The sequence below is a fragment of the Gasterosteus aculeatus genome, chromosome 2 (assembly GCF_964276395.1).
Source record: "Gasterosteus aculeatus chromosome 2, fGasAcu3.hap1.1, whole genome shotgun sequence".
Lineage (NCBI taxonomy): Eukaryota > Metazoa > Chordata > Actinopteri > Perciformes > Gasterosteidae > Gasterosteus > Gasterosteus aculeatus.
The window spans coordinates 13,511,640-13,536,558 of record NC_135689.1 but is presented as its reverse complement, the minus strand read 5'-3'; the positions used below and the strand labels follow the sequence as shown (position 1 = coordinate 13,536,558).

The 24,919-nt window shown below is 43.8% G+C and overlaps 1 protein-coding gene across 9 annotated transcripts in view; it reads right to left on the bottom strand.

Moving 5' to 3' along the window:
• The window catches only part of kazna (kazrin, periplakin interacting protein a), a 129,915-nt gene that overhangs the window by 56,384 nt on the left and 48,612 nt on the right, over positions 1 to 24,919 (bottom strand). The window contains exon 1 of one of the 9 annotated variants that reach the window (XM_078083964.1): positions 12,942 to 13,165. The exons of 5 other annotated variants lie outside the window; for them this stretch is intronic. In XM_078083964.1, the coding sequence (XP_077940090.1) occupies positions 12,942 to 13,119 (178 nt within the window). In that variant the 5' untranslated portion in view covers positions 13,120 to 13,165. Of the gene's footprint in view, positions 1 to 12,941; positions 13,166 to 24,919 lie in introns of those variants that run through there. 3 more of the 9 variants (XM_040192795.2, XM_040192793.2, XM_040192797.2) reach the window with 3 other exon arrangements.

Genomic DNA, 24,919 nt, shown 5'->3' with positions numbered 1-24,919 from the left:
GCCCACGGTACCTGACGCAGAGCCAGTTTCCCTCAGACCTTTGACTGAAACCTCAGTCTCTTTATCACACACTCACCACATCTAACATTCCCTCAAATGGCTGCAGTTGCATTTCGGGTACCGTAGTTGCTACTGTAGTTTATTTCATGACCTCCAGCGCGGGGCAAAGGAACGTCGGCAACAAGGAGCAAAGCAGTGTGTCGCTTTGTTAACAAGCTGCGGGTCTGACCTGGCTTCATTAATCCCGTCTGCGCAGCCTTTTCAGGCCCGCCGTCCTTTTCCGTCACTCTGTGGCTTTGCCGTGCTCCCTCTGAAGATCTCTTGATCTCTTTCACCGTGTCCCACGCCGTCTCTCTACCTTTCCTGCGTTAGATCTCCCACGTAAGCCGCTCCCCGTCACTCGGGGCTCTCCTTCACTTCTTCAAGTACTACTCATCAACAAGTCAGCATTTTGTGAGAGTCAAGAGTTTCTTCTCTGTTGTTTTCCTGTCAGGAGAAAATTGTCTTTTGCTTCCCCTCCAACTCTCAATGCCTGTTTTCAGCGCTTCAGTAAAGAAGAAGTAGCTTTGATGAAGTTCTGATTCATTGCATCATGTTTATTCATAGTCTTCACGTAAGGGGCATGTGGCATTTGTTCGATCCGACTACACAACTCTCTATTATCTGAGACACGTAAGAGATGACCGGGTATTTAAATACATTAACTGGAACTCATGCTGCAAACTATTATGCTGCGAGTGAATGTCCTCCATTTTCCATAATTGGAAATAGAGTAATGCTGATGTTGAATAGGAGACACTCTTTGGAGGCAAGACAGCAGCTTCTACTTCAGAGTTGTGGCTTAATGAAGGGCTTTTATACCAGTTCAATAGGTGGTCCAGAGCAGGCACAGCTCAGAAGAACTCATCACATTCATACAAAAAAACCCAGAATACCCTATCAGTGGAGCTATTGTGCAGCCGTTATGCTGATTCTTGATGCGAGACCAACGTACAACAATTTCAGTGGTTGTTTCAAGTACAGAAACTGCAGAATGAAATGTTTACCGTAGACGTTTCATAGCGCGATCGCATTCACGATAGGACGTCATCTAAGGCTGCGACAATTAATAATGATTAATCAGATGTTTGTTTACTTAGTTTAATACTAAATAAATAAATATCAGGTTTTCTAGGACAAGGAATAATAGCAATTTGTAACATGCTGGAGCTACAATGTTTACTTGGAGAATACCTAATGACACATTTCACATCAGTGAAAAGATCACCTAATTGTTAGGCTCTTGTTGGTGTGTATTTGTCCAGAATATGCAGAAACAAATGACAAAAATAAAAAAGGGCATGACCCGCACTGTGGCTGATTTACATCTTCAACCTCCTTTTACAGAAATGATTTTGTTCTTGTGTTTTTGTTTGTCCATCTTGAGTTCTCCTCATCTCTCTCAACCTTCCTCTGACTCAATTGATCGTCCCCGGCTCCTTCTGTTCCCCAGTCTCTTGTTACTGCCATGTCCTCACCCTCTAAACAAGAATAGGCTGTTCTCGTCCGGCCTGCGCATGTTCGTGTCAGACAGGTTACCAAACAAATTAGAGAAGGACAGCTTCTCCTCTCACTTATTTCCTACAAAGCCATGCAAAAACTGCAATCAGCTCATATCAAATGAATGAAGGCAGCCAGATGAACATATCGGCACCCTGGTGTATTTCCTCAGTTGCACGAATAAAGGGTGACGGTGTGAATTACAACACTTCACTGATCTACATTGACACAATCCTGTGCCAGCTAATGATCATCCTACTAACTCTGTCAATAATACGAGTGCATCTCATCGGGGCGACGGCACTGGATTCATAAGTGACATTTGTGGGAGATTTCCCGGCAAACGCAACCTTTTAGATCTGAAGTACCACTGTTTCAGCGTTTAGACAAGAGTTCGGCAAATTACTCCTTTTGTGAAGATTTAGAGACTTAGCTTGAGAGCCTGACTGAGCCTGTCAAGGGTCAATCTGACGCCTCGTGTTTAGATCTCTAATTACATTGGTGCCAGCTGACACTTTGTAAAGAAAATGATGGAGACAGGGGCTGATGTGATGAATGAGGCTCCTCTATACGCTCTGCATCTGCTTTAAAGCTGGTGTGTCATAGGAGCAAATAGGGCCCTCTTATCTTTTAAGCCAAAATCCAACATCACAGGCAAAATGACTACCTTTGTCCCCAGAATAAGATCAGAAAGGGAACAATGAATTCAAATTATAGAAACAAGTGGTTACAATAGAGCGTTCATCCTAAATTGGGGGCAAGCAGCTGCACAAAGAAAAAATGACTAACATCAGACCACTGATCATTCGCTTTATAAAACAAAACTGGAAGACCTTTGACAATACAACTTAACCAGGTTATCTTGACACTGATCAGTTGTAGTATCTGGGATTGTGATGTATAAAGGAGAACACAAAAGGACAAGAACAAGGACATAAAGCGTGACGATTGTTCACGCTAGATTCAGATTCTAGAGCGATGGCTCGATTGCTCTATGCTAAACGCTAACGCCTGCATGCTAATATGGTCACAATGACAAATCGAAAAGGCTGATGTTTGGCAGGTACGAGGAATGCAAGGATACCAAACGTAGGTACCGGTCCGACGCTGCAACCGTGAACTCAAAGTTGGCAAACAACTCCACTTCAACGTAACCCGATACTGCTGCACACACTGATGTAGTTGAGACTTATTCTGAAAGTGGCTTCATCCACGACAATCGGCTGGGTGTCTGCCTGACATCAGTAATGTTACAGCAGTGCAGTGTGTGTGCGGTTTATTGGTCTCTGTATAAATGCCTCAACTCCTCAAGGCCTAAGCCAAGTCAGCTTTTGAATTCTAAATGGCAGACGGCATTCATAGATCGTTTTGTTATTGCCAGTGAACGGTTAAGTACAAACATCCCTCGGTGCAGGCCGGCTGTAGTTGTGGCGGGGCGTTAAGAGAAAAATGTTGTTAACTGAATTTGTCAATGTTAGAAAGTGAGTCTTCAATGTTATTGCTGGCGCCCTGATGGTGTTACTAATAAAGGTAATAATATCGGTACTCTGTGTCTGCTGGTACCCACATGTAAAGCCTGTAATTGTGTTTTTCCACAACAAACACATCCCAAGCTCTCTGTTCACAATCCAAGACTCACTGCTTTATTGATTTCATCAACCAAGCATCTGCGGCTAACCAGGATGTGTGAGGTGTGCAAGCTCTGTTGTGACAGCGCGCCGTTTTAGTCAATCACTTATCAGAGCGTGACTAAAGGCCAAGGCTCCGAGGTGAGACCAAGCTGGCTTAGCCAAGCGAGCGGGCCCCTTTTGTGGAACACAGGCAAAGAGGTGTAGAGGTCAAAGCTCTACGGCTGACCTGGAACAATCCTGTCATCTCCTCAGCAGCCACAAATTGCTGAGTTGGGTGAAGAGGTCAAGTTTGAGCGAAGCAGAGTAAGACTGATAAAAAGAAACCGTGTCAGGTGAAAAGCCACGGCACGGCTCCGAATCCTGGTGAGTCGTGCTGCCACGTTAGAGGGGAATGTCACGAGATACGCAGATACACAAAAGCTCAACTAACGTACTGCTAGAAGCATGTGTCTGAGATGAGAGAGAGAAGAAGAAGAAAGAAACAAGCGCACACCCACACTGACTTACCTTTAAAAAAAAAAAAAAGAAGAGAGAAGAACGCTTAAACAGAGACCAGGCTGAAGAGCGAGGAGACAAGACACAAACAGGGATTTTAATTAAGAGAATGCAGGAAACACAAAAAGCACGAGCAAAAAAGAAACACCTCGGCATTCGGAGAGGGAACAAGATAATTAAAAATCACTATGAGGCAACATTCACAAAGGGAAAACATACAAACATCAACATGCTGCAATGGAAAGAAAGGCTTTATTGTCTGACTTTGCCAAAGCAGTTTAAAAAATACAAATGAAACTCTCCCTGAGCCTTTGTTAGACTTACAGAGCCGTAGGATGCAACATTAGTTCATTCTTTAACAAAACCTTGTTTTGCTGGTTTATTGGTATTAATCACAATGAGTAAATGTATGTTCCAGAGCAAACATGGCAAAACCCAAAGCTTGATGTAACTACATATTTGATTTGTTGTATACCAGCAATCTGTTCTAAAGGGAGAGATCACATTCGGGTAATCACACCGTTATTTGACACATTACTGTCTGTTTGCATTTCATTTCCAAATTTATTAGACAGCAAATATGTTCAACAAATTGCTTTTGGCAACACCAGCAAGGATTGCCACTGTGGATTACACCTCGTAGACTGATAGAGGGAGAAGAAACACCCTTTGCCTCTTTTTCTACTTGGGTTTTTCCTTTGGCATTGGTTTGAGAATCAGCACTGAGGTTTACTTAAGATTACCTTTGTTTGCTGCATCTTGCTTGTTTGGAGAAGGACACTGCAGACAGAGTTCATGGCAGCGCTGGTCCTACTATAAATGCATGTTAATATTGACTGTCTGGCACCAGCTTCTGTTTCGATCGTACGATCAAACAAAGGAGTAAAGTAACACATTAGAGATCAATACCAATGTAAAATAGCAAAGCAAGATTTGTCTGAATCGCATCTGTCATCTTCAGGGGTCTGTGGAGTTTAGCATCCGTTTTGCAATGGGGATTAACATCAAAATAGTCACAGAGCTACACATTAAGCAAACAGAATATACGCTCGCTCCCTGTCAGAAAGGTAATAAATACGGATAAAAGGCCATATGTGAAATGCCCGTTCAGCGGAACATGGATGGGTGGCTCACTCCTGCAAGGTGGCCGCGAAACAAGAACTGTCAATAGTTTGTTTACTGTAAGTCACGTTGAACGTACGGGTCATAAATAACAGGTCGAACAACTACATTCTGAATCATTAGGGGTGTAACGATTCATCCACTGAATCGAATAATCGATTTATATTCCTGCGATCCAACTGAATCGATCTGTGCTCCGCAAATCGGCATTCCGGACGACATATATCGATTACAAATCGATTTAAATGGTACATAATCGATTGTATCGATACTTGGAAACTGCACATTGGATTTAAGTACAAAAACGGTATGGATGTGTTTGTTTTTTAGCACTTTAGACACGTTAAACGTTACTCGATTCAGTCTGCCTGTCATCAGCACGCAGCGGCAGCCGCGCGAAACTCAGAACAACAACAAAACACAGCGCGGAGGAGACGACTGCGAGCAAGACATTTACAAACCAACTTATCGATCCAGTGCGTGGAAACATTTTGGCTTTTGCAAACACGGAGGTGTTCTAAATAAGTCGGTCGCTGTTTGTAGAATATGTAGAAGCCAAATAAAAAACCACGGAAACACGACGAATCTTTCTACTAAGGCGCCGTGGGATTAAACAACGCCGACAGTCAGGACCTCTAGCAGCGTCACCGCTGCAGCAGCAGCAGGTAACTCCAGCTCTGCAGACACCTCAGGCCTCGCCAGCACCAAACTCAACATCACAGCAACAATTGCCAAGTTTATCTGTAAAGACATGCAACCCTACAATGTGGTTGAAAATCCGGGGTTGTGTGAATTGATCCAAACATTGTGTAATTATTGTGTAATGTTTACATTGAAAATGGCACTTGATTCAAATAAAAGGTTAATACATTTGCCATTAATTGTTGTTTGCTTGTTTATAATATCCATAATTAATCTAAACCTGATTTCCTTACAAGAAACAACAGGGATCTCAGAAACTTTGCCTGCACTGTCCAGTAAAGTTACTGAATCGATTTCAAGTCACTGAATCGAATCGAATCGTTCTAAATTAACTCAAATCGTCCATGAATCGAATCGGCAACCATGAATCGCGATTCGAATCGAATCATTGTTAAAATGAATCATTAAACCCCTTTGAATCATGCATCATCATCAGAGGGTAAACGACACCTAATGCAAGTATATATTCACCATGTGTCTGTGTCAGATTTAGATGTGCTCCTCACTAATATGAACAGTCATTTATTTCAATAAGGCAGCCGGGATCTCCTGTGGTGGGCGAGATGACGTTTGTAGAGAACAACCAGCTGCAGTCCAAACAAGAGCCATTGATTTGGCCCTCAGCTTTACGGGACAGTTAGGCTCCCACAGGAGACAACACAAGGTCAACGGGGCGCCTCAGCTGGCCTGCTGGCCCCCCTGCATTAGTAATCATTCCAATTAGAAAGAAAGTGTCCTGAAGACAGGGTGGTTTCTCTCTAATGCTCCATTTATATTCCTACTTTTTGTACTTTTTTGTCCACTTGGACCACACGTGTGTTCATTCAGCATTTCCATCTGCCGGTTCTCTTTAAGGTACGTTTTCACGGACCTGGTTGTCCCCCAACTAGTGTACGACTGTGGGAACGAGCGTGCAACAACAAAAACACTCCACACTGTAAATTACTCCAAAAACACTTTAACCAAAGTAAAGGTACAAGTTTAACTAAAGTAAATTGTAATAGGCACTGTATGTTTGTGTTACTATGAAATTCGTATTGCAGTACACTTACTAGTATAGAGTACTTGATGTTGTACTTTGGATGTCATCTTGACTATAAACTAGACTACCAACAGAACAGGTAGATGCTGGAGCGTGTTAAATAGGGATGTTTATTCCTGTGCCTGCACACGGGAAGGCCCCCTTCCGACTTCAGACACAAAGTGAAGTTGTTGTGTAGCGAGGCCTATTCAGTATCCAGCAGAGATGGTGACAGCTTATTTTACATTTTCCATACATCTATTTCTGTGCCTTCTTCTCAAAGGACGTCTCTCGTCACAGCCAAAACAGCTCTTTTCAGGCTTCTGTACTCCGGCATAGCGCCACCGAGTACGAGTGCAACAGCATGTTCTATTTGTGAACTGTATGCGGGGCTATCTGTGTTTCAGGTCTGTTTTCTCAATGTTTCCCAATGCCTAACGGGAAAGAAGGCCAGAGATCATTGTGTGCAGGAAAACATTTAATCTGCACGCTATTTTTGAGCCATACGGACACATCCGAGAAGACCTTCATGCTGTGTAGCATCTGCTCTCAGAAGCCTCCACACAACAAAGGTGAGTAATTGGCCATCTGGACAATTATCACTCAGGAAAAAACACTTTTACCTTAATTCACATTCAAAATTGTAGCCCTGATGGAAAACTGAAGAGAGGCTAATATTACTGGCTGAAAAGAATTAATATCTCACCAAAATGAAAAAATCAGAAACGATTTATTGCAAAGTACGCTACATTTGTGTGGGTAAGCGGTGCATACCACTAAACTCTGTGCAATAGTAAAATACTAAGATTTACAATAAGACGTGGTTAACAAACAAACAAGAGTAAATTAAAACAGGCATAATATTAAAGTGTCATGTTTAGATTCAAGTTTTGCTGCTTCTCTTTTAATTCGATCAATGTACTAAAGATCCTGCCTTGGCTTCTGGGTTTTCTGATGGCCATTTACACCCATTTCCTAACATGCTAAAGCCTAAACAAGTCATTGAACAACTCAAATTAATTGTATTCTCTGCCCTATTATGCGGTGAAAATCCATTTTATAGCATGAATATGTAAAAAAGGTTGCACGGGGCAGCTTGTGCCTGAACCAGTTTCAGCTGCTCCCCCGTTATGCCACTTTGCTTAATATGATTTGGGTGTTGATAGCAGTGATTTTGTGCGGCTGAATTTCTCCAGCCTGATCCCGGCATTAGCCTTGCAACCGTCTGATGTCTGCAGCCTTCTCAATGTGAGCTCTGATTAAGCCATTCGTTACACTCGGGCCATGATTTGCACAGCGCTTCCCCCTCAAGTGCAATTTGCACCTACTTTCAAACACTGAAACATGACTGATGGATCAAAACCAGCATACTTGTTTAGTGAAGGAAAAGATGCAGCCAGAAATATCTGCGTACATCTTTGATGTGAGGTGTCCCATTAAAAATGTGGAAACTGCACTTCAGGCCTTGTTTGAGCTTAAATATAAGTCAGACTTTTTATCTTCACTTCAAAACTTATAGCGATTATAATTAGTGGCCGCTGATTCTCTGTCGGCCGATGTCTGGTATCTGACGGACAGCTCGGGGATCAGATAGGCCGCCTGTCAACTGATGTGCAGATTGGCTTTTTTGGCTTTTTTGACTAAAGTCTCTGCCTGACTACTGAGATAAAATAAAGATATTTAACCCCATAAATCTGATACGTATTAAAAGGTTTGACCTCACTGCACCTGCCTTTCTCTTTTTTTTGCCATGCAACCACCATTCAGATACAACTAATGTATTTAGGATTAAGTTGTTTACGAGAACACAAAGCTCTTCAAAGATTTAGCTTAAAAAATAAAAAAAAAGACAGCCCCGTTGACGCGGAGCGGTCATGTGGGGATGATTCGACTCGTAGAGTTTAAGGGGGTCGGACGAAGTGGGATCAACTCCACACTTCCAGAGCTTTACAAAAAATAACTTGGCTCGAAGCCAACATGAAGTTATAATTGACTGTTTGAAAACACCAAACGCAGAGGAAGTGTTTTCCAGAGAAGTGCAAAAAATATTTATTTGGCTTCATTCTCATGCGTTCTCCTCGTTCCTGTTTGGCAGCATTCATGTGAAGCATCTTTTGACAGCTTCTGCATATTAATCCAAGCACTTGGCTGTTACGTGTTATAAAAGAAGAAGAGGCATTTTGTTTAACTTGTTTTAGTGGAAATTACCACAGTGATGTTGGCACATCTCTAGTGGACGCTGGCAGCTCGGCAGCTGGGTGTCGATGGTCCATTCCAACATGTGATTGGGGACCGAGGCTGAAGGCACAGGACGGTGTGTGTGTGTGTGGGGGGGAGGGGGGGGGGGTGCTAATGTGATTCACACACGCTCTTTGTATAAAATTGCCCGTCCTTGTGCCAGGGGAAGCGGGTGGCATAAACTAGTGGGTGATTACGTTAAACAAATGACTGCCTCATTAACGAGACCCCCACAGTCTCGTGCGTATATACAAACACCAACACGGACACACACACGCCGTCCTATGATTTCTCGCCTTCTCTCACACACACACACACACACACACACACACACACACACACACTGACATAAGCATTAGGTTGGCTTTGTACACAGAAAAGGGCAGTGCACAAAGGCAATACTCAGGAGTGTACAAGCTCCATCCAATAGGCTAATTAACATCTACCAATTACACCAGCCAGCACTCCCTGCTGCTCCAGTTAGCTTTGGATGATACTACACAAAACAACAGAATGTGTCTCTACCAGCGGCTGTGTCCAAACATCGGAGCCGCTCCCCCAAAAGCCAAGCTAATGACTGCAATTAGCCCCATTCCATTCCAAGCTGGGCCTCAGCCGGTGGAGAGTTGGACCGACGTGTCACAGTGTTTTCAGGAGATGCACAAATACAGATACCGTAATTTACATCAATTTCATCATTATTTGAATGGCTGAATATGGTATCAGACATTCTTTACAATGTAATGATGAAGGCTTGAGTTAAGCGTGATGTTGCCTTAGAAATAAAAGGATGCACTCAATGACTTTGAGCATAATGATCAAAACTAGCAGAAGATCAGTACTTGGTACACTTGCTATGAGCCAAGCCCCAAAACACAGGTACGTGTGTGAGGAGGGAAAAAGTCAAATCGGTGCTTCTCTTGTTTTTGCCACATAATGTAGCTCAAGGAATGAAATTTAGGAAGAAAAGATTTTTCTTACTGAAACCACCCAACAGCATAACGAGAGAGGCTAGATTGATACCTCAGTTCAGTAATTACTTGACCTGATTTGCCCAGTAACAATTTATCGTTGCCTCATATTGCCCCTGAGGTGTAATCACAGCACAGTGCAGGGATTCACAAAAAGGAAATAATGCTAGAAGTGAATGTCTTGATTGTCGACTGCTCCCTTTTCCCCCCCCAATTGAGAACTTTGTTAGAATTTGTTTTCAGATGTCTGTATGATTTTCAGATGTCTGTGAAAGATTTTCAAATTTATGATGAAATGCAACAGACAACATCTTCAAATCCTCACATTAGAGAAGCTAAGAGCTGCAACTGCTTGGCATGTTTTCTCTGCTGAAACTGCTGTTGAAAATGAACTAATTATTTCAACTCTTCATCTTGGAATGGAAAGAGGGAATCTCTGAACTGCTTTGGCCACTAGTCTGATTTGGGGTTTTTTATTATGTAAATGTGAGATATCCAGTGCAGAAATATTATATATATTTCTGCACTGGATATTTGCCTTTAAAACTGGATCGTGGCCAGCTTTCAAAAATAATGCTCTGAGATGCCATATTCTCCTGGGAGTATACGCAGAAACACCCCTGTGAGCTCACTGACCGGCGGAGGGGAACATTGCTGATCTCATTCGAGGGGGTGGGGGGGGGGGTCAGACTCCACCCACTGGGACGTTGGTCTCAGCGCAAACACTTAGACATCTGCCACCTTACCATTAGCTCAATAATGCATGGAGCTTGTGGGAAGCCTGTCACAACCAGCCTCGCGCTCACCACTGCTGCCGAGTGAAAAGTCAAGTCAGTGGGACACACGCGGCAACGCATGCAAATAAAACGACACGGGCCGTTCACCGGCCAATCTTCACAGCAGACGGCGGAACAAACAGCAGCATAAAAATAAGAGAGCGAACAGTGGATGTTTGTGTGAGGATTTCTCTTTGTTTGCCCGTCTAAGCCTCACAGCTAAAGCCGGCATTAGAACATCAAACAGGCGATAGACTCGTAGTACATCTGGAGGCCCCGCAGGCCCAAAAGTCCCTCTCTGCATTTAGGAGCATTTCCCATCAAAAGCCTGTTACACCGCAAAAGCCATTTTACTCCCAGAATAGCAGTTGGGAGGAAATGTAATCTCCGAAAACCCGGCTGAAATAGCCTGACAGCCATTTTTTGGGGATCTTAACACTGGGGCAAAATTTCTAAAGTTATTTGTTCTTGCTCTGACATTACGGTTATATTGGTTGACCTCAAGCACATTGCTTGTCGAGGACATGGAAGTCTCGCATTTCAAAGTCATGAGAGCAGTTTCTTTGGTAAGAGATCGATCACAGTTGCCGGGCAAGTGTCACTACCGACTGGAAAGTCCCTCTGTCGATTCTTTTTGACATTAATGGATTCATAGTTTAACCTGCAAAATATCAAATGGCAAAAATACTCTTGGCCCGACAAACTGCCCAAACCCCATCTCATTTATATTCATACAAGACAGATAAAAAGCAGAAAAGGCCACACATTTGTAAAGCTGGTATATAAGCGTACATACCCACTGCACAACGCAGCACTTTATGTTATATAAGATTAAAGCGCCCCTATGCAAGTGCCACTCTCAGAAAAACACAAATGGCATTTTAGTGAGTTTCAGGAGACTGCTGACCTGCAGGTGTGCAGCCATAGCAGTAGTCTATAACGCTGGAGGAGAAGATAAAACCAGCAGTTACAAGCAACGAAACGTCTTGCTCAGAGAGCAGCTCAAAAGTTTGCGTGGATTTGCCAAGTGTCTTTTCCAATAACCTGAGTGTATATCTTCATTCATCAGGAGGAGCAGTTGACAAAAGGCCTTTTCTGAAACCAAAACATCTAGTTTTTGGACGTCAATTTTTTTTTTTGTTAACGGAAAAACACGAAAGGGTAAAACTGCAGAGAACTCGACTACACAAACCCTTCACATGTCAAACGTTAAGTGTAGAAAAGTGAACCTAATATCTTGAGACATTTTAAACAGATTTTGCACGTTCAGTGGCAACAAGTCCGTCCTAGAAATGTCAATGTGCCAAATCGAGAAAGCAGGATCACACAGTAAATGTTTCACTCGGTAATTCCTAAAGCCCGCAGCGACGCTAAAAGAAGGTTTCGGTCTGAGTAAATTGAGTTGGGCAGCGCAATGGGTAGAGAGGATGACAACCTCTCAAAGCCATGAGATGAAAGGAAATTTGAAGAGTCACAATTAAATTTGCAACCTAAATTGCACTGAGACGTACCTATCCGTCTCTACTTGTCTGCGTGGTTAAACGGTGGATTCGGCAACTAAAAATATATATATATATTCAACATGGCAGCACAGGAGATCTCCACATTCTCCACGCTCCAAGTGTGCCGCTACGATGAATGCCACCAATTTAATAATTGGCCATTATCGCCTGTTTGACGTCACATTAAAGTTGGCCTTTGACCTTTTAGATGCAAGTCATCGCTTCACCTACTGGAAATTGTGTTAAATATTGTCTTGATTCTAGATTGAATTATTGCCAAAAACATTTTTGTAAGGTCAGATTGATCAGTTCATATTTCTGACTGATTTTGTTAATGTTGTCTAAGAACAGGAGAGGAACAACTAAAAAACATAATAAAAGTAAATAATTCAATATTCAATAATACATATTTAAACTCTATATCCATTCCAGAATGTAAACGCACAACTTCCCACCATTTCCAATTCATCTGGAATGCTGGAGCATAAATGTGGCAGATCACTGTTATCAATCATAATGACAGCGGTTTAAATGGTTTGTGAGTGACTATCAGAATCAGGCCATCTGGCCTCATATTATACCGTACATATTATGCCCCGGCATAATACCCCCGCTTCTGCTCCATCTAAAACACGACTCACTTCACCGCTGTGGCCCAACTGGAGCCCTGCCAATCATTAAAAAAAAAAATAAGGATTTGTTTAACAAATCTAGATAAAGTGTAGGATTATTTGTTGCTGATTTTGATCTTAATGACACTGATCTTCTACAGTGTCACTTCTTGTATTCTAAGATTAAATGCCGATGGCCTCTTAAGTTGCCACATTTCCCCGGCATCCCAACAATGCATTCCCTCCAAGTCAGAGTGAGCCCAGTTTGACCCCACTATTCCCATCACAAAACAAAACAACTGGCAGCTGAGCATAGTTGATGTTAGCCATTACCTCCGCTGGTCCCCATTCTTCCGGCTTCGGGGCTGATGCATATCCAACGTGGCAGCCGATCGGCAGCAGCGCGCCGGGATGAACAGCTCGTCATCCCGGCTCCCCTCTCTCCCTGTGCGCTCTGCTCTCCGCCTCCTGCCAGAGCTGTTTGCTCAGCTGTTCCCCTCGCTGACCGCATTTATCCCAGATGAGCGGCACAGCTTACCCCGTTAATCTGTGTGTGAGCGAGCCTGTGCCCGGAGAGTGTGTGTGTGTGTGTGTGTGTGTGTGTGTGTGCGTGTGTGTGTGTGTGTGCGTCTCCATTCCAGGCATCTTCTCATTGGTCCCTTGATGAACATCTGAAGACACGCCCTGATCGAGGGAGACACACACATACACACACACACACACACTGTCACATGGGAGACAAACGTAGCACTCACAGGCCCGGGCGTTGTGTTTAAGTGGAGGTCCTCTGGAAATTTCACAGCACACAAAAGGTAAAACATAACTTAAGTTCCAATGAATCCTCACGTCAAATGATGATAATCCACTTCTACACAACATTAAATGTAGCAAGGTGGCAAAAACAGTCTCTAAAACTGTGAATGTGTGCTGACGCTTGATTAAAAGTGAGAGAAGACATCATAATGAGTGTATAATAAATAACAATATTCTTGAATGTTATTCAGATAAGGATTGTAAAATAAGCAAATCTATTTCGTACTAGGCTTTCCATAAGGTCAATTTAGCCATGCTCTAATTTATTAGACACTAAACACTGATTTACAAACAATTCATTGTTGTGCCACGACCTGAATAGACGCCTGTTACAACTTAATTCACAACTAACTGCAAAATACACCATTCACGGACCTTCATGTCCATTGTGAGTAATGCACAAGAGCTTTTTTTGTGTTGAGTCTGGTATAAATACAGCACGTGCTTTCAGACTCTGCCAATGAACTGTGTCTTCCGCGTCAATCCACAGACTGAGCGGTTGGCTGCTGGCTAACACGGCAGTGGCCCGACACCAGCAGCTGTTGTTGTGGTTAAACCAAACCACAGCACCCGATCTATCTGCCAATGCATTAGTGTGTGTGTGGGAGAGAGAACATATGCATGCGTCTGATTTGGGTTATTGTACCAAAGGTCTTGCACAGGACAGAATAACCACTCATCCCAAGAGAACCTCATCTGCAGTACATGTGTGTTGTTCAACTATAAAGACCAGTATACGCACATATCGGCTAAGTATGCGCACACACTCATGAAATCTGCCAATCTGACAGTAGAATTAAAAAAGCTAATTATGGCACACACTTTCTGCTGCCCCCGCATTCCCACCAGGCTCTAAAACTAAAGACAAAGTGAAATCTCCACCACCCACCCACCCACCCGCTCCCGTAAAGTGAAACAAATAACCTTTTTCTTCCCTCTTTTAGAGGAAGCACTCTGTATGCCTAGACTGAGATTTATGTCGCGGACAGCAGAAAAGAACAGTGGGCAGCCAGGAGCTTAAATGCTGGCTTTGTTTTTCTAGAAACTGGCTTTTTTTGTGATCCATCATGTTTGCGAGGGAGAAAAAAAAAAACTAAAAAAAAAGCATGGCCTCCTCCTCCTCCTGCCCAGTCAGAGAGAAAGGTGCAGCTGTGAGGCGGGAATTTTTGTCAAATATTATTTCACATCATCGTTATACACCAAACGACTACGGAAATAACACAACAGCAACGTTTAAATATTTTACGGATAAGACGAAAATTGATAGTCAAACAAAAGAAATGGAACACAAATTAATTCCAAGCACATATATCACCCTCTTGAAAAGTAACCTAAAAACTATGGGAAAATAAGCTATTGATTATTTCTCCAAGAAACCTCTAAAAAGGTCAAGACATTCTCAAGAGAATAAAAAAAAGTTTGGAGTTTTTGTTATGGGTCTAGAGATATATTGCACTGATGCAAGATATCTATTATTAGTGATGACATAAGTCATGAGGTATTTATTCAAAATGCTACTTTCATACAGCCTGGGTATACAAGGGTTAAAATATATCAACATCTCAACAAATCAAAAGCGATTCAAGACAACATTGAAGCTTTATGGTGCTTAGTTCATGCAAGAAAACAACCACAAATCCTCCCAATGATGACATGACACAATCAAAAGCAAAATGACGCAGAATGTTATTGGAGAACTGGGTAAACTGGCGGTCCACAGACTTCTTTCATACATGGCACTCCTTCATTGTGATGGTTTTTCTCTCAGCACCCCACCACCACGCAGTGGTGTTTTGTCTCAACACGTCTCTCGAGCGTACTGTGGACCACGGCCACATATAATAGCTTTTCCCAGCAGAAAGATCATTCACAGTCGTTCTCCTTCAAATTGCACCATATTTGGTACAGTAGTGCAAAATGTTGCTTGTTCGGGGTATACTTTGATATAATGGCTTCAGGTCCTGAGTGAAACAACAATGGAACACAGAAGTGGGGAGCCTGGGGAAACGGTGAAAAGAAAAAAAAGCTGCCAAATAAAAAAAGGCATTCATCATCTTTGCTGTCGATGGTGAAAGATACATTAGAGAGAAGACAACCGTGTATGACGAACAGAGATACAATAGTGGGATGTTGTTTGGGCTGCATACGTTAGATACAGAGGAAAAGTTCCTTATAACAGCTTGGGAGGGAAAATATATCCTGAGATTATTATTTTGAAAAGGAAATTATAAATGCAGTGATGCTCAAGGCAAAATTGTGTGAGGGAATCTGGCCGATCTTCGAGAGTTAGAGAATATGAAATAAAACAATGGTTGCAATTTAAAGTGGTCCTAAAGTTAAAATAATAATACAAAATCTACTAAATTATCATGAAAAACATAAAGGTGTGCAGATTCACTTCAACGAGCGTTCCAGCGATGCAAACATTAGCGTGTGGTCGCCCGGGTGTCACATCTCCATCACTGCCAACGGCAGCTGGAGCCGACAAATACCCGTGACTGCCGCAGGGCCGTTTGTCCCGAGTACGAATGCCAATTGTACCCTTTACACTAAAAACAAACAGCAGATGTCAGTGGGCTGCTCTTGGTTTAGTTGTAAAGTTTAAGGGAATGTAGAGTTCCAGTGTCTACAGCTGCCGTTTGGGAAAGTTACAACTCAACTGATCTGTTTGACCGTGACTCTAGAACGTTTACAGTGGAGCGGCTGTTCATTTTCCCCGAGACGCTGAGGCTTCTTAGTCTGGATTAGTATGCGCAGCGCGGCATCTTCCTGAGAAAGCCCGCTGCTGTGAGCGCTGTATTGCGATGCAATGGCCGGCTCTCCGTTTTGATGGAGACTGATGGAGGGCGCAGACGCATTATTGCTCGCCGTTTATCAAGTTAACTTTGCACATTAGGAAGTAGAATGAGTTTCCAGGAGATTCTATCAGTATTAATTATAGCATGAGCGAGCATTTAAAGGTTGAGTGAGTTAACTTTTTATCTTTAACGGGGCGTTTATACCCGGCATAATGGACGTGGGAGCACATGGTCTGGTGTGGATGTGGCTTTTTAGCCCACACAGATGAATTGAATCCATTGGCACTAAATGAGGCGTAGATTCCAAGAACACCAGACTTCCCATGGGTAAAGAGTGAACAAAGAATGATCATGTAGGAAGAACAAAGCGCAATCAGACCAAGCGGCGTGATCCGAGAGGTCTGAGGATTTAACTCTTCCTGATCCTGTGTAGGGGTCGTCTGTGCCAGCATTTCCCGCTGCTTCTTCCTCTCTGTACATCCCTGCGTTCAATCTCCTCACTGAATGTCACTTTCTCTCTCAGGCCCTCTCTCAGCGCTCCATCTTCCCAATTTCTCTTTTCCAATTTCCGGCCATCTCCACTCTCCTGCCTGAGCTGCCCTGCAGATTGCAGTAAACCCAGAAAATCCTCTTCATCACACAGTGCAAATACCATCTGTATTGGGTTTGCCCTCAGTCCCAATTAACGGCTTGATATAGGCCCTGTAGCATCTAGGCCCACGTCGGACACCCTGACACGTGAGCTGCACAATCCAAACACAAACACGGCATCGCTCTGCCGATAGTGGAATACCTACACGCATACGTGCCCGAAGGGTTGCATCTGCAGCCAAAAGCTGGGGTTGGACGGCTCGATGATGTTCTTTCTCATTACATTAGTCTATATGTGGTTAAAATGAATGTACAGTGTGCCAATTAATCCCTATAGACCACATCCATTTTCAGAATTTGGTACGTCATATTTATTATTTGTCATCGACCCTGCAAGCCGCTACCATGTTTGATGATTTTAAGGTTTGAAGACATGTATGCATTTGGTAAAAAATGGGATACATTTGTCTTGTCTTCAACTTCACCGGTCCGGCTTCTCATCTGTGTTACAGTGTCGTTATGCAGGTTTACATGGGACTTCGACTGTTAAATGTACAGTGCTGTGGAAATATACTGGTTTCAACTATGACAATGAACGCTGTATTGTGACATTTCCAACACACAACTCAGTTTATACTGAGCTCAAAGTGCATGAGAGGCTGCCTTGATAATGAAATGTGACTATTCCACCCGTCTTTACTGTGTGTGTGTGTGTGTGTGTGTGGGCAGGCTCTGACTCTGCAGCAGCATCTGTGGTAACAAGAGAGTGAATGACTCAGAGCTCAAAGGCATAAACAAACGACATAGCAGCTTTTTTCCCCTCGCCTGGAATTAAGATCATTAATAATTAAATTGAACAATGAATTAAGGTGGCCCAAGGCTGGGGGTTGGTGTGTAACAGAGAGGAGACAGCAGCAGAAGGACAGAGAGGGCACGCAATAGGGCAAAAAAACAAACAACACAGTGCTAAATAAAACATGACTAAATAGGAACCGTAAGGTTACATCCAACAAAGGAACGCACAAATAGGTTCACATTAAATATGCCGGGCTGCGGGCGGATATTATTGGAGAGCCAGACATTTGTGCCTCGGCTGTAAAAGGTTTATAACATTCCATCTGGAACTAGAGGAGACACGAAACACATGGACGACAAGTTGGAGGTCTGCGCCGAAAACCTGGGTGAGTTGGGTGGTAAGTGGCGGCGAGGGTGGTCCGGTGGGTCTGATGAAGGGGCAGCAGATGGAAAAGATGCAGACAGACAGACAGACAGCTCCCACACCCACATCCTCAAAGACTGCGTGGACGTCTTTGTGGTCGCAGATGCTGAAACGGACCCTGAGGAGCAGCGACCTTGGCATTGTTTATTCTGGCCGAGGCCTTCAAAGACATCGGGAGCAAGCAGAGCCAGTCGGCAACTTTGCCCCAGTCTCCATGGAGACGGCATACTCTTCACTCTGAACTTTCCAGGCTCATTCATTACCAGATGAGGTAGTGGGTTCTACCTCGCCGCCTCACTCTATTTGCTTCCATTACACTCGTGGGTCCGCAGAAATACAAGAGAGAGAGAGAGGGAGGGAGGGAGGGAGAGCGGGGAGAGGATAAAAGCAAACAGATAATTTAAAAAAAGCCTGAAAGAAACAAATAGGAACAGACTGTAAATGAACAAAAGAAAAAAGTGAGATGAGGACATGACTTAAGTGGATGTTTCTTAAATGTCGTCCATCCACAGAGCTCATAAGGGCGAGCATGACATTAAAGGTCTGTTTGGGGAGAAAGGGAGAGCAGCAGCAGTAGTGGCAGGGGGAACTGAGGGGCCCCTTTTTAAGAAGCTATAATTATTATATTCTAAAATCGCTCAAATATATCATGATGAGAGAAAATTAATTTTGCTTTTACGATCCAGCTTATAACCTCTTCATATTCTTGAAACCCATCACAAAAACACACAGACCAACGGAAATGTACTCCGACTCCACAAATAATATCCCCCCATTGACATGCGCTGCTCATCCAAATGAAACTGAGGAGCGAGAAGCCTCGACAAACAGAAGGAAGATGATTAGGGCGGGAGGCCGGAGCGAGACCGGGCCGCTGAAACACAGACCGACAGCTTTAAGGGAGTCCGACTAATGGAGCGGAAAATAGAAGAACCATGAGCCTCTTATCCCTCTACTAATCACAGCCGAACAGCAAAACTGAAGGGAGATAACGTGGAGATGGAGTGAAATAAGAAGGAGAGGCTCGAGGCGTTCTATAATCTTCATCCTTTGCCAATCACCACAAAGACCCCTTCATTGTGTTATCAGCATTCGCACAAGTACTTCCCGTCATTAGCAAGCTAGCTCCTTAGCCGTGCCATCCTGCTCCCGGGCGCCTCTCCCTCTGCGATCGAGTCAGACAGCTCTGTTTAACGTGTCTTACAGGGCAAACATTCCTTCCCTCCTCATGCCCAGCAGCGCTCTGGACTCCGGGTTTGGTTTTGATCTATTTTTGGCCGTCCGCTGCCTTTCCTCTCATCGGGTCTTCTCATCTCATCCTCGCTCGGCGGCCTCTGCAGAATCTTAATGAACAGAGAGGACTTGTAATTCTTTTTTTCCCCATTGCCCTGAGCGAGCACGCCGCCCCCGCTCTCTTACCCTTAAATCTACACAGAAACCTGCACTGAGCTTCAACATACGAGTCATCCTGCGCACCTACAGCCAGAAGACAGTCGAATTGTCCTTTTTTTCTTTTGCACGATCCTTGGCTCTTCACTTTGTGGAGCTGTTAACATCTGAAAAGGACTGCCACAGACCTGTGGGCTTTATCTTTGATATTGTGGATATCATGGGGACGTGATAACTGTGGAGCTGGATTGGAGGCAAATGCTTAGAAAACGACTTTAATCCTCAGGCAAGGCTCTTATTCTGGGGCGGACAGCCAAAACTCTCGGCAGCCGGCAAAGAGTGTAAAGCTTCGTGGGGAGACTTATGGGGGGTCTGCAAGGTCCCCAGTCACACTATTACTTACACTCAAAATGTATCTCGAGTTATCTCCGGATCTAAATACAGTCCCATGAATATTTTCATATCGGAAAAAATATTCAAACAAATAAACTGTGAAAATATTGGCATACGGTAAAGTAAAGCCAATGATCAGCAGCGCTACACTTTACTTGTAAAATCATCCTCCAGTGAAATAACGTGCCATGAGAGCAGCAGCAGGAATAACAACTAGAACCGCCAAAAAACGTTTGTGTCTTTTGCCTCAAGAGAGGAAAATTGGACATCTTGCCTGAGCCGCTTGCACTCGAGATCACCATTTCATTTCCTCTTTCACAGCCACGGGCCCATTTCTTATAACGGTGCCTATAACGGTGTTTCTAAATGAAGCAGCAGGGGTAAAACTCCAAAGCATTGACATTTAAATAGAACAGTACACTCGATGAGCAAAACACAAATCTTTTCTTCAGGCAGATTTCTGTTGATATTAAAACATTGCTTCAAATTGTCAGAATTTTCATTATAGCGAAAGGATATTATCAAGACAGCTCCATGAGCCCCACGCCAAGGCTGGAGCTGAGCTCTCATTACTAGGATTTAATCTAGAAGAGGCCTGATGTCAATGAGCATACCACTTTTGAATCCGCTATCTCTGCATAATAAACATAGTTTAACAAAAATTGGTTCATCATATAAAAAACAAAGGTTTGATAGCTAGCCCGAAGAAACAAACTTCTTCGATAATCTATCACGATGCAGGATCACCATATTATTAGTCTGTTTGACACGCGTGTGGACTTTTGTGTCAGCTGAATATGATTTGTTCTGCTCAGGTCTGGAAAAAGGAGGGGGGACACTCATAAGAAACAATGAAAATAAAGAATTATGTGTTCCTCACTGGCCAACTGGCCGTGCTTTATTGTGAAACTACAACATTGTCTATTGGATAAGAGGTTAACTAGATATTAAGCCTGAGAAAACCCTGAGAAGCAGAGCAACATCTAAGAGCCGAGCCTAATGCAAGTCGTTTTTTGTTGGAGGAGACGGACACTGGACGGACTCGCACATCGCTCCTGACAAAGAATGATCGCCTGCGAGGCAATAGACTTTATTCCTCCTCTCACGGCGCTTCATCTGCCACGGAGAGCCGCCTATCCGTCCGTCCACTCGGGGCGGATATGCAAAGTGGAGACATCGATCGCATTGCGGGGCAGCAGAATAATGGGACATTATAAAGTTGATGAATTTGGCGATCCATCAGTGGCTTTTTGGAGCATCCAAAGTTGGTGTCTATATTGATTATGTTTCATAGAACGAGAGCCAAGACGTTGTTTGGTGGTTTAAAAGATTTAAACTCTGGATCCAGACACGTGCAGATATCCATCTCTGGGATATTCTCGCAATAACAAGACGTCATGGAGTGGAACATGACGTCTTGCAGGCACCATACTATACTACGATACGGCTTATATCCGTAAGGCAAAAAGAAACATCTGCAGGTATCTCCATCAGAACTCGTTACGAGATGTGACGAGATCGTCGGTCCAACGTCGCAACTGTTGTCCAGGATAATGATGCCCGCGTGTTCATACATGTAAAACCTCTGCTTATTAAGAAAACCCCCACTGACATGTTTACCTTTGAGGGAGACAAATGTTTAGATGGTGAACTCTGAGGCCTACTGTCTCCTTTAATACGCTCGGCCATTCTGTTATTCAAGTCCCCGTCTGTCTATTATAGATACATTCATCCGATCAAAATAGGAAAGGTCAGGAAGTGATGAATATCTGACTGAATGCCACAGTTGTCAAAACAAACACTTCTCCTGCCAGAGGAGGAGAGGAGTCAGACCCACAAGACGTAGGAGTAATTGACACACGGGAGGGAGAGGGGGGAGAGAAGGAGGGGGTCCGGCATCTCTCTCTCCCCCTCAACTTCCCTTTGAACTCTGGCTGAACTCTCCTTGTTTGGATGGGAAATACATACAAAGGCTCTTCGCTGGAGAGAGACGGAGTGCCGTGACTACTTCTAGACTGACGGCACCCGGCCTCTCTGTTATGTCTCAGATAAGAACCGACTTATAAAGTACAAATACCACTTGCTATAACATTTTAGTCGAGAGACATTTTCATACTTTGATGTTCAAGCAAGTCATTTTCAGATTTAAGAATGTTTGTATGCAACTCTCGCTGCACACACAAATACTGGTTTAGGGAGAGGCCAGTTTGAATTTCTGTGGATCTGCTGCCAATAGAAGACTACATCAGGGGGGTTGAAGTTGAACTTGATTGCTAAAGGACGCTCTGCAACATGCAAACAGTAGGTGCAGGGGATCAAACTGCCAACCGCACACGTGGAACAAGGCCATAACGCAACATCGGTTATAACGTTCAATTGACTGTTGTCTAAAACATAACAGAGATTACTGGGAACATTGAATCAAATGTGAACGATGGATGAAGGAGAGAAGGCTTGGGGCTTCCTTCGGGTGGTTTGGTGGTGCGACTCTTCCTTTTCCTCTGCCCATTGATCGGACACCTGACATCAAGAGTCAATGTGCCCTAAACGGGCACGGCGACGCACTGAAACCTTTCTAATGACCACGACATCACATCCTGGGTTTGGAGGTCATGTGGTCCACAGCGAAGGGTCACGCGGGCTCAATGACGCATCGATCCTAAAGCAACACCCTTGCTCGTTGAGTCTCAGAGGCCATTAGCATCGCACGCATCACGATTCGCTGACTCCGACCAGCGGTTCAAATAATCAATGGCAGCTATATTTGATTAGCATTGCAATGAGACGACACATTGCAATGAGACGACATGTTTTTTTGTGTCAAGCCTGTTTGAACAAACAAAATGTACAGGACTCATTTGATCTACTGAGTACAAATAACTAAATAACGGTAGCTGCTATTCTTTAGTGTAAATGAGAAGAAATCAAAAAAGAATAAAAACTACAACAGTAAGGAGTAGGCATATCGAGGTAAATATGTCACCATGGCATGGCTGTTTTCCTGGTATATTAAATGTAGTTTGGCATTTCAGTGTTTCCAATGGTCTGTCACAGGCATGTAGACAATGTAGTTAAGATAACTAACCTCTGCTACTGCAGAGAACGAGCCTCTCCCTCTCTCTCTATATACAACACACACACAGCGATCACTTATTGCTCCGTGTTTGGGTGTATCCGTCTGTTTACGCCCATTAACATAAGTGATGCCTCCTCCCCTCCAGCATGATGCCAGGCGTGTGATGACACACACATCTGCTCTCCTCCGCTCCGCCACAGCGTGCCAGTCCTCTTCATGTGTCAGCCTCACGCTGGCACTGCCCTCGCTATCCTCTGGTGCCTTAATGCAATTTGTCAGGGTTGGCACACGAGCGGCTCACGATGCCCCCCCCTCTCTTTCTCTCTCTCTCCCCAGTCCCGTTAGGCGGAGACGGGCCTGTCTGTGCCACTGGGCATTACAGTACCTACCCACCCCCACTGGGACACCCAGGCTTGCCCAATCTGCCCCTCGTAAACAGCAGGCACCAGCTGGCTGGGCAGCCTTCATGCTGGTAGTTGGACGATTGTAGGCAGAACGATAACTCACACTGGCAACAGCCAGGCCCGACCACCGGACTTACAGCATACGTGCTGGTTGTCGATGTGATAATTGTAGGAGAAATCTAGAGGAATAGATAAGGAAGAAAAGCGGCTTTGTGAATCTGTGTCTTTGACAATTTTGTTTTTTGTCAATACGTTGTACCTTCCTAACAAAGGACGCATTATGGGTGCAGCCCTGGGATCTGTGAAGTAGAAAATTATGCTTTAATTTAACATGTGGAAACTGTGAAGCAGGCCTAACCTCGGCAGCTGTCAGACAAGATAATGATACAGTGAAGGCACTCTCTTCTTAGTCATGCCACATCTCATTTCAACCAACATACTTCTCATCAGAAGTGAGTGAATAACTTTAAATAGGCGGCTGTTCCCTCCTTTGTTACTGTAACTCAAACCGGGCTAAAGCAACAAATAGCCAGCTAGTGATCAAACCGCGTGTTGCATAGAAAGGTCATGAAGGTCATGTGTCTGCACTCGTTTACCTCTCGGCTCTCTGCCACTAACAACACAAACAGCAGCACATTTTGCTTGAGCACAGGTGTCCAATGTGATCACAGGCAAAGAGAGACACTTACTAATTTCTAACCAAAATCCCACCAAAGAGGTGCTACCAGACTACTGCATGCTCAAAATCCAAATCTATCTTGGAACCTTTTGAATAAAATACAAAAAGACTTAAATAGACAGCCACGGTGTCCGGCGCAGATTTTAAAGAAAGTTCATCAACGGATGATGTCAACGGTTATTGGTATTCCCCAGTAGTGACGGATTTAGTACTTCTACTCTCCCACTGATCCTTGTCTTTAAACACTGGCCGTCATTGGTTTCAGCAAAAGAACATAACATCCTGTGCCCTTTGACAAGAGTTATGTAACAATTTCAAGGCAGTGGCGCCAAAATATTTTGATCCGACGTCCCACTTTATGTGTCATCTACTATGCGGGTTGCATTGGGATGTGCGCGAGGACAAATCAGGGCCGGCACATATGTCTGAAAATGCTCCGAGGAAAGGCAATGCCTCTGCATAGGTATGCAGTAATTCTATTCCGCTCAACCTACACCCAAAATACCCGAATCATCTTGGGTTGCACACACCATGCCCCCCCTGGCTAAGATCTAAAAATAACTCTCGGTTGTAGAAGTAGAAGAAGATGAACATTGCTCAGCACACAAATTAAAAAACAGTTAACTGAATGAACTGTTCCATGAATCCAACATTTACATTTCTTTCTTGGTAATGTTCCTTTTGATCACCCACAAGGATGAAATAATTATTAAGCCAAATGATAAAATGTAGTCCTTTAAAAAAAAAACAGCATCATACCAATTTGTGAGCATTCTGCTGAGAGATAAATAAAGTGTATGGATGACGTCAAGAGCTTCACCGTCTCCACAGTGCTGCAGCTCTTTGTAATGATCAAACACCACGGATTGGCATCGCAGGAAGAGAACACAGGACAGAAACTGACTCACAACATACAAATCCATCACCTCCCGAAAATGGGGGATTAACG